We start from the raw sequence: 10,835 nt of genomic DNA on the forward strand, positions 1-10,835 counted from the left end.
GGATTATGGCTTTGAGCCATGCTTGGTCATTTCTTGGGTTTCACTTAAAGCTGCATTGTTGCATGCCGTTTATGCTCTTACTTTTGAAAGCACAATCACTTCACCCTTCAACATGCGCACTTCAACCATCCTTCTATGTTCAAACACATTCACCCTACAATGACACACCAAATGAGGCATTGCATAACCATAACGGTACTTATTGGTTCCCATCCCATCATCTGAACCTTGAAATTCTTCTATATTGTCCCCATCCCTTTCTTAATATTTGTGTCCAAAAATTGATGTCTACCCCACTAACATATTTAAGGTGCAGAAAAAAAATAGGGACATAAATTCATAAAAACTTTTATTTATGTGATTTTTTTGGTTTAAATTGTATGCTCGTTTAATTTGGGACAATCATACTCGAGGTAGGTAAGATTACTATGAGCGATAAAACTAGCTATGAGAAAGTTTAGCTCCCGAAGAAAATCAATTTATAAATTTTAGAATTAAAAAACTTCAGTTTTAATTATATTGTCTATTGTATTCTCCACCAAACAAAACCTATATTAGTAAACCTGCCATATGTAATGAACAAGTGAAGTTGATAAAAATAAACACAGTCACAAAAGAAGAAATAAAAGTACTTATTTTAAAGTAATTTTTATTTAAGTTGGACATCTATCATCGTGGGTTCTACAGACAGAACACTCGTAACACTTAGCCATAAGAGGCCATACTAGTATTCCCTTGTTCTGCACTTTACTACCTGAACCTTCACGTCTTTTTATGAAGAAAAAAAGAAGAAAAAAGAGCATTAAGAAAGTGAACAGAATCACTATCATAAAAGCATTAAATTCCACCATGACAAAATGTGAGAAATGATAAAAACTATAATATCAATTGAATGGTAATTTCTACACACTATTAAATATTAAATGATAATAAAAACCTATCATAAAGGACACAATATAAGAAACAAAAATACGGTATATCAAATTATGTCCCAAATTTTGACTCACATCAATAAAACATCAATATTATTAAAAAAATTGAACATTTATTAATTTTTCTATTTTTGCTTCATCATCATTAATATAAAATATAATTTAAGACATGGTTTAGGATAACATATTTATACTCCACTATCACCTAGTTAGAATTGTTAATCCTGAACTCTGAACTAATGTCATGTGCTACACATTATCTTTTGAGATATTGATCTTATATTCCATAATTTATATTTAACAACAATCCTTTAATATCACTTTCTAGTACAATATTGTTAAATATAATATAGAAGATAATTAATAGTGCTCTTTTAAACAAGTGTTGTTGAATTTGATAGGTGAATATAACTTTAACAGTGCTTTCTTCAAGAAGTGTTTTTATATGTTTACATAAGATATTCAACACCACTTTTTAAGCAAACAATGTTGATTTGAATATATTAAGAGCGCTCGCTTAAATAAGCATTGTTAAATGTGACATATCAACAACTTTTTTTGTAATAAGCACGGTTAAAAGATGTTCAAAACCCACTTGTTTTAGTTATTACTATTTATGAAATTATTTAATTTTATTTTGAAAGATATAACTCGAGTAAATATTATACGAAAATAATCCAAATTGTTAACATAAACTCATATGCTAGTTTTTCATGTATATAACACAATTTTGTCATACATATACGAAAAATGCAATTGTTTATTACTTCAAAGAAAAATATTTTAAATCACCAACCAATATTATTAAAATAAAATATTTATGTATATGATTTGACACAACAAAAATTCATATTAGGTAAGTAAAGTATGTTATTTGTCATTTCATTATCAAAAGTTGAATATGATATGACAACTAAATAATTTCAAAGAATTTTGATATTTAACATCACTATTTTAAACAAGCGTCATTGATTTGAATTTGTTTAATGGTGTTTGCTTAAATAATTGTTGTTAAATGTGACATATCAACAACGTTTTTTACAATAAACATTGTTAAAAGTCATATTTCAAAAAACGCTTGTTTTAGCTAGTGAGGGCGAATCTTTGCATATTTAAAAACAAAACCTCACACACAATAATATAATTATTATTCAGTATTCTATTTATCTTACTCTTTTTCTCTTCTTAGTTTCTCTCTTCAAGCAAGTTATCAGCTTTTGGTTTCTATTTTCGAATACAAGATGAATCATTATCTTATTTTACTTTATTTATTTTTCTTTGATTCACTTTTGTTGCTTGCATTTACATCTACAATTAAGTGCTTATTTTATAATATAGGAAATATCAAGGTTGAAGTTAGGTGGAGCTATTAGTGATTTACCAAACTTGCAATCTTTGTATGTATTTCTTGCATTTGGCTATTAGTTTTTTCATTCATATTTGCTACGTAAATTTTAATTTGATTCTTATTATGTTGAATCTAAACTATATATTTTTGTCTTCTTATTTTTTCAGTTAAGTAAGAAAAGAAATTTATACATTGGTCCTTTACATCTTCATCACCTTCGTTCATTTCATTATTGCGTATAATCTTTTGGGTTAATGAATTTAAACTAAAGGAGATCAGTTCATGTAATAGTTTATGAATTGAGTTTTTAGAATGATGTTTATATTGTCGAATCTCTAGTAAATATGGTGGAGTCGGATGTTACGTGTTTGATATAATGGTTGTTATATTATGTGTTGTTTATGTATGAAATCTATGACAGCACTTTGTATACGATGTACTATTGTATTGTATATATATGATATCGCTTTTTGCGTGATGCGTAGTTGTATATATTCAATACAACAACGTAGTAGAAGTGTTATTAATTATGACAATATACTACTGCAGTCAAATGGAAAGAACACAAAAGTATTGTTATACATCTAAAATATGCATTATTGAACTACAACTCTAGCGTAGTAGAAATATATTATTTCTAATAGACATTAGATAAGTTTGTTATACATACATATAAATTTTTTACCAACCCATATATATAGCCACAAACACAAACACAAAAAAAAACAACACCTAATAAGTCCCCTTAAAAAAACAACTAAATTCTTCTCATTTTAGATAGTTCCAACTCAAAAAACATCAAAGTGAAGATTTCCTTCTATTCAAAACTTCCAATAGTCCACGTCATGTCATTCTCAAAAATCCAATGACAAACCTCAATTTTTCCAGGACTAGACCCTAGTGCCAAGAATGCCCCATGTTGTGGGCCCCATGCTGACGTGTCCAGGTGACAAAGTGCAACCCCATGATTAATCTTCACCTTGGTGTCCATGTCAAGAATATCAACCTCATAAACTCTCACTTTGGGAACAGAGTGACAATAATATAGTAAATGAGGGTACAAACTCTGATGACATGAAACTGATTTTGTCACTTTTCCATTGTTCACACCAAAGACTCTTCCAATCATTACATTCTTGCTTGACCCATTTACATTCTCAGTGGTTCTAACCATTACACTGGGACCAAGCACTGATAGTGCAAAGTCAATCATACCCTCTGCTGATGCAACGCACCGTTTTGTTTCACCTATGCTTGGATTTCTCTCGCATTCTCTTAGTGCGTTTAATATCACGCGCTCTGTAGCGGATCCTTCATGGACTTGAAACATTTGGTTTATGTCAGTTAACCGGATCGTTGAGAATGGTAATTTCGACGAAATAGTTAGGGGTAAAAACGACCTTTGAGGCATTTTATCTTTAATGTCTGGCATAATCATGATGTTTCCTTCTTTTAACATTGACTCCCTGAAAAATTTACCCTCCTCAATTGACTTCTTCACGATTTTGCCACTAGGTGCGGTGAAATTGCGGTACTCCGAAAACAACGCGCCTTGCTTGTTGTATTCTTTAAAATCGCGGCCCAAATCGTAGGACTTGAATTCGAATGTGGAATGACCTTTTGACCCTTTTCCGTATTCCTTGAAACTATCGTTTCCTAGATTGAAGGATTTGCCGTAGTTGGTGAACGTGGCGGTGCCGGAGTTAGATTTTGCGGCGTAGCTTTGGAACGAATCTACACCGACATTTGCAGTGTTCCGGTAACTAGTGAACGAATCTTTGCCGGAGATAGAGCCGGCGCCGTAGGTTTGGAAGTTGCTTTGAGGGTTGTTGCCGGAGGAGCTGTAGAACTTGAAAGAGTCATTGGTAGCTTTGGTACCTGAACCAGATAAGGAAGAAACATTTAGAAATTAACGAAAGTCGCATGAATTGAATAAATTTTGACTTTCTTGAAATGCACATATGCAATATAAGGATATTAAGAATGAAACCTCAACTTCAAATTTCTATTTAGTTATTTTGGAATAGGATATTCATTTCAGACTATTCTATTACATTTTTTTTATATTTCTAGACTGTTATATTATATGATAAGGGATATTAAATTAATGAAATTAGTATACGAGTGAATATAATGAAATATAGCTACTTTGACAGGTTCATCGTGAAATGAGCCAATGAGGCATGGGACGGAGCTACTCCCAAAAGTTTCACTAGTTACGAAGGAAATTTTGATGAGTAGAATATTTATGTATTGTCATTGTAAAACTTTTTATATAATCATTATATTATTTATTTTAGTTATTTTTTAAAGAATAAATATTGATTAAATATAATTATGGTGTAAAACATATACACTGACAATGTAAAGATTTATATATATGCACTTTATTATCCACCATTTATTTGAATTACCTTTTCTGAAAAGTCAACAATAATTAAAAATTAATGATATAATACAATAACAGTATATAAAACTCATACACTATAGTGCCTACATATTTTTCTCATAATACAATAATTCATACATTTTTCCTCATTAAATATATGCATGAAGGTGCATAACATACATATTTTGAACATAGCATGAATGTTAAAGGAAATGTATTAAAGTAAACTGCATAACTTCAGTTCATTGTTAATAGAATGATACAAGTTTTGTTTAAAATAATAGGTGGATATTATTTTTCTGTTGTTTATCTTAAATGGATTCATATGAGATGTCAATAAATGCATGTCAGGTGTTTCAGAACATAATTTTAAAATGGATTTTTGGCATAAATCTCGAGGATATATAAATGTCATTTAATTTTTAGCAGATTAGAAAATGTAATTAACGAGAAATATATATATATATATATATATATATATACTGTCAATGTATAAATTTGATACATTGTCATTATATTATCCCTATGATAATTTATAATTATATCTTTATATTACTCCTCTCCTTTTAACCCCCACTTAATTAAACAGGGGCGGTAATGATGAATTTAAGTTTTATGAATGTTTTAATTAAAATACATTACTTTTTATAAAACATTTTTAAGTAGTTTTATGTAAATTAAAAGAATAATAACATCAAATCTATCAATAATTATATATATTTTCAAAAGTTACACTTTCTTGTCCAATCTTGTTCATTTTCTCTTTCTACTCAATTGATAACATTTAGTATGAATATGCTTTTTAAAACAGGTAATTAATTTTTGAAAAGAGTCGTATAAAAAGATTAGATGAAGTATATTATATTAGTAATTAATATTTTAATGATTCTCTTAATTTATATATATTAACTGTAAAAAATTGCAAGTCATAATTAATGTGAAATTTATCAGAGAATGAATTAGAGTAGTAGAGTTCTAAATATATATTATTGTTTCTAAAAAACAGCAAAATATGAACCTATTTTATTTCCCAAAAAAACTTATTAAGAAAGTCGAGATAATAATTTTGAGTAGAAGATCTCAATTTTAATTAGATATGGACTTGTTGTCCAAATCCAAATTATGCCCTAGACATATGATAATAAAGAAAAAATATAAAAAAATAATTTTTTAATTAATATGATATATTATTTTCATTCATATATGTGATTTATGAGGTAGGACAATATATTACCTTGCTCATATGTGTTCATCTAATAATTTCTAGAGATCATCTTAACAAACCTTTTTAAAATAACCATATAACTTATGAAAATTATATTAAAGAACAAATACTGGAATAAAATTGAAAATCATATCAAGTACGTACCTAATTCGCTATAACTAGTGAACTGGGATTGGAGTATGTTAGTGCGAACAGCATAGTTTGTAAACTCACTAGTTCCTCCACGCACCCTCTTCCCATAGCTCGTAAACGATTGGGTTCCAGCGTTAGTTTCATTGCCATAACTAGAAAACGAGAGTTTGTGATCCGTTGCAGCGGAGTCATAGGTGGTGAACCGGAGATTCGGAACATTAGCAGAGTTATCATAATTATTGAAGCCACCGGAGACAGAGGTGGCTCCAGAACCGTAGCTGGCGAAGTTAGCATTTGCTACATTACCGTTTTCTGCGTAGTTACTGAACTGGTTACCGTGATGGGCCGAGCCCGTGCTATATTTCTTGAACGAGTCGTTGATTGTGTTCAACCCATTTGAGTAGTTTTTAAATGAATCAGTTCCAGAAACTCTTGAGGAGCCATAGTTTCCAAAGTGTTTGTTTGAGTAGATAGCGAAATTTGCATTGTCTTTTGTGGCAGAAGAGAATAATTGAGGTCTGTTTTGGTCAAAAGAACAGAAGAAGTTTGGTGTGGAGCATAAGAATTTGTGGGATTGAAGAGAGAAGGGATTGTTAGTGAGAAGATTGTTGAGAATAGCATAGTGTTGTGGGGTTAGAGGGGAAGCTTTAGAGAGAAGAAAATGAGGGATTTGGTGTTTGTTTGAAACGTGGGTGTTCCAGTAACGAATGAGAGAGGCTTTGGGAGTGAATGGGTTGATATTTGCCTTGAAATGTTGTTGTGTTGTTGTAGTTATTTCTGCTTGAGAAACCTGCATTATATTGATTCATATATTATGATCAGTAGCAAAATATTAAATGAGATATATGTATATCAAATGAAACACATTGTGACAAAAGATCGTAAACCTAACTCAAGTGTATGTTCTTACATGGAAAGATGAGAGTGAGAAGAACATGAACAAGCAGATGAGGTGATGAATACTCATTTTGAGCTGTTTGGTGTGTTTTGTGCCCAAAGGAGGAAGTGATATAGAAGAAGGAAAGGAGAGTACTAGAGTTTTTTTTTTATTGTTTCACTTAGGTGTGTCTTTCTGTTGTTATTTTTTATAACTCATCTATTGTGGAATATTTAAGTAATTAATGATAGAAGTATTGAGAAATCATACTATCTTTTAACAATTTGTAAAATGTGATATACGATAAGTATTATAAAAATAAATGAAAAAATAATATAATAAAATATTTTTATTTTATATATACTAGTGTGTACAGGCACTTCGTGCCTGCCGACGAATATTGTGTGATACTACATATTCAATTTTTATATATTATACTTTTTTGTTTATGATAATGTTTAATTTAAGGTGAGATATGTGGTTAATTAATGTATATGTGGTAGTTACTTAGGATTATATAGTTTTTTTGTAAAAATTAAATGATGCTAATGGCAATATAGAAAATGAAAATTACACCATAGGGGATGTTATTTTAAGTTTTGACTTTATATATAGTATAGATATAATGAAATAATACTATTGCAACTAAAAATAAAGAACGTGGAGAATCAGTGAGGAAGTAGTAACAAATATTATTCCAATTGATCATTCAGGGGACAGTAAATAAAAGGTATTACAGACATAGCTGCTTTACTCAAGACAAAGACAAGTATTTGAATCAATGACTAGAAGTTCTTTTCATTTTTTTGCTTTTTATTTGATGACAGCATTAAAGTATAGAGATCATCTGTTCTAAATAGTGTCTCACTTTATGTACTAAGTTAATTAGAATGCTACATTATATTATTTTTTATTTTTAAAAATATTTTTTTATTCACATATCAATATATAATTGACTTGTGATAAAAAAGGTGACATAATTGAATACACGTGATCCTCATCCACATCTCAAAATATGTGTGGGCATGAGCATATAAAATGATATTTTATTTGCTTGCCTTTTTTTTCCGCTGGTCCTCAAGATCGTGGCCTCGATTTTGTTAAGGAAAAAGAATGCAGATTGGTGACTTCCCACCAAAGGTTGGGCATTAATTAGTAGACTACATATGGTTTTAACAATAAATGAACTGCATTATCGAGATTATAATCAAATCAAATGGCTGATAAAAACGAGATAGGATAATAGAGAGGTGAGTACTTAAAAAAAACAAAACTTTTAATAAAATATTTATACTTTTAATTATAATAGAGTTAAACTTTTGTCACTAAAATCAAATGAAAATACATGTACTTATCTTTCTATTATGGAAATCATCCTTCCACTCCAAATCTAATTTAAGATCTATATTAGGTAGGTTAGTACTTAGTTACCCGTAGTACCCTATAGATAGACAATGGAATTAAAAAGTAAAGGACAACATTCATAAATAAAATGAAGGGAAAAGTTCACATAATCCCCTTAAACTTTATATGTTTTACGAGTAAATACGATAAACTATTTTTTCTTCTTAATTACTTCTTGAACTTTAGTTATTGATGAATTTGGTCCATACATACAATTTTAAATTACTTACAATGAAATTTGAATTAACGTATTAAAAAAAATATATAATTTGTACCATATACACTCTTTTTTTGAAATGTGAAATAATTATCTAATAACTATGATTAAAAACATATAATATATACATATATCCTCTCTTTTGAGATGAGTTAGCACAATTATCAAACAATAAAGAACACATATTAATAAAAAAAGAGTAAATATTAACAGTAAAGTTACAGAGCATGTTTAGAAACAATGGAGTAGGTGAGTACTAGAATCAAAGTAGAAGAGTAGAATACTGCAGTAACAAGATAAAGAGGGCAATTTACCAGCAAGGAAGGAAAATTTACTTAATTCCAATTTCATTGTTAATAATTTCAGATTGTAAGTATGTAGTGTGAAAGTTGAAACTCCATTAAAACTTGAACTGAAAAATGAAGAAGATGAAATAGCTTGAAAAGCAATGCAATAAATCTTCAATGTATAAGAAACGATTTTATTGAATAGAATAGAGAATGATAAGTTTCCATGTATTTAGAAACAAATCAGAAAATAAATTTATACTACAAATAAGTGGCTTTAACCACTTTAACATAAACTTACTAGAAAAAAAAGCTTAACTGATAAAACAAAATTTCCAAAAAGTTACTAAAATAGGAAAGTTGTTTATTTAGTTGTGTTGGGATTTCTATTGGGTTCTTCTTCTTCTTTCAAACTGGATTCAATGTTTAACATCATCCCACAAGCTAGCATATGTATGTTAATTATGCCAAGCTTGGAAAGGAATTTCTGAAATGGCATAGGTGAGAGAGATTTCGTGAATATGTCGGCTAATTGCAAGGAGGTAGAAATAGGTAGAAGATGAACAATCTTGTTCTAAACTCTTTCTCTAACAACATGACAATCATTTTCGTTGTGCTTAGTCCTTTTGTGAAAAACTGGGTTTGCTGTTATGTGCAAAGTAGATTTGTTATCGCAAAACAGGCTAACAAGGCTAGAGTGTTGGATGCATAAATCTTGAATGAGTGATATTAACCATTGGGCTTCACAAGCTACCATTGTCAAAGCTCTATATTCAACTTTTGATGAGGATCTTGAAACAATGTTCTGTTTCTTACTTTTCCATGACACAAGAGATATTCCAAGAAATAAAAAACACCATCTTATTACTGATTTCCTTGTGTCTAAGCATGCTGCTTAGTCATAATCTGAGTAACCTTTCAAGATGGTAGTGTTGTTTCTAGGGAAGAATATGCCTTGCCCAGGTGAACCCTTTAGATACTTGATAATTCAGATAGTTGCTTGGTAATGTGTAGTTGTTGGGGTAGAGAGGAATTGGCTTAGGTATCCTACTGCATAGCATATATCTGGCCTGATGTGAGTGAGGTATAAGAGTTTTCCCATTAATCTTCTGTAACTGGTTGGATCGGCAAGAGGATTTCCTGAGTTGGCTTGAATTTTGGCATTGTATTCCATAGGTGTAGATGTAGGTTTTGAACCAAGAAGCCCTGGTTCTTCTAGTAGATCCAATGTGTACTTCCTTTGGTACAAGGTTATTCCATGGCTACTCTAACAACTTCTATGCCTAAGAAGAACTTTAGTTCTCCAAGGTCCTTGATGCCAAATTTGTTGTGCAGCATTGTCTTGGTGTGAGTTATTTCACTAAGATCATTTCCTGCTAGAACCAAGTCATCTACATAAACCAAAATGGCAGTGAAACTGTTAGTGGTAGATTTGATAAAAAGAGAGTAATCTGAATAACATTTTAAGTAGCCAACTTTGTTTAGGGTTTGAGTAAGCTTATCATGCCATTGTCTGCTTGCTTGTTTCAATCCATAAATGGATTTCTCAAGCTTGCAGACAAGGTTAGGATTGTTGATTTCAAGGCCTTGTGGCATCTTCATGTAAACTTCTTCATTCAGATCTCCATGAAGAAAAGCAGTGTTAATGTCAAGTTGATGTAGATGCCATTTGTTCAAATCAACAAGAGATAGTAAAACCCTGATGATGGCCATCTTTACAACTAGGCTAAAAGTGTCCATGTAATCAACACCCTCTGTTTGGTTATAACATTTTGCTACTAGCCTGGTCTTGTATCTTTCTATGGATTCATCTGGTTTATGCTTGATTTTAAACACCCATTTGCATCTTATTGCCTTCTTATTTGGAGGCAATTTTGTTAGAATCCATGTGTTGTTGCTGACAAGGGCATTGAGTTCTGTCTTGATAGCATCCCTCCAACGAGAATGTTCTATAGCCTCAGAGGTTAGGTAGTTTTTGATAGAGATCTTCATAGGGTGATTTATTATGCAGAAAGATATTAGGT

At 30.5% G+C, this 10,835-nt stretch overlaps 1 protein-coding gene across 1 annotated transcript; it reads right to left on the reverse strand.

Annotated features, from left to right (window-relative positions):
- Nucleotides 1-3,084: 3,084 nt before the first annotated feature.
- On the reverse strand, nucleotides 3,085-7,045 carry LOC109337763 (polygalacturonase 1 beta-like protein 3). The gene is made up of 3 exons (XM_019574808.1): nucleotides 6,937-7,045; nucleotides 6,039-6,816; nucleotides 3,085-4,158 (listed from the first exon to the last, which is right to left on the reverse strand). Exons 1-3 carry the CDS (start codon nucleotides 6,991-6,993, stop codon nucleotides 3,098-3,100), a joined length of 1,896 nt encoding a protein of 631 aa, XP_019430353.1. The 5' UTR covers nucleotides 6,994-7,045; the 3' UTR covers nucleotides 3,085-3,097.
- Between the last annotated feature and the right edge of the window lie 3,790 nt (nucleotides 7,046-10,835).

Source organism: Lupinus angustifolius, unplaced genomic scaffold (assembly GCF_001865875.1).
Source record: "Lupinus angustifolius cultivar Tanjil unplaced genomic scaffold, LupAngTanjil_v1.0 Scaffold_10_66, whole genome shotgun sequence".
Lineage (NCBI taxonomy): Eukaryota > Viridiplantae > Streptophyta > Magnoliopsida > Fabales > Fabaceae > Lupinus > Lupinus angustifolius.

Excerpts from the sequence above, each read along its gene's own strand:
- LOC109337763 (XM_019574808.1), bottom strand. The coding sequence starts at position 6,993 with ATGAGTATTCATCACCTCATCTGCTTGTTCATGTTCTTCTCACTCTCA. Across the intron at positions 6,817-6,936 it reads TCTCACTCTCATCTTTCCAT|GTTTCTCAAGCAGAAATAAC; the intron begins GTAAGAACATAC and ends AATATAATGCAG. Across the intron at positions 4,159-6,038 it reads CACTAGTTATAGCGAATTAG|GTACCAAAGCTACCAATGAC; the intron begins GTACGTACTTGA and ends TATCTGGTTCAG.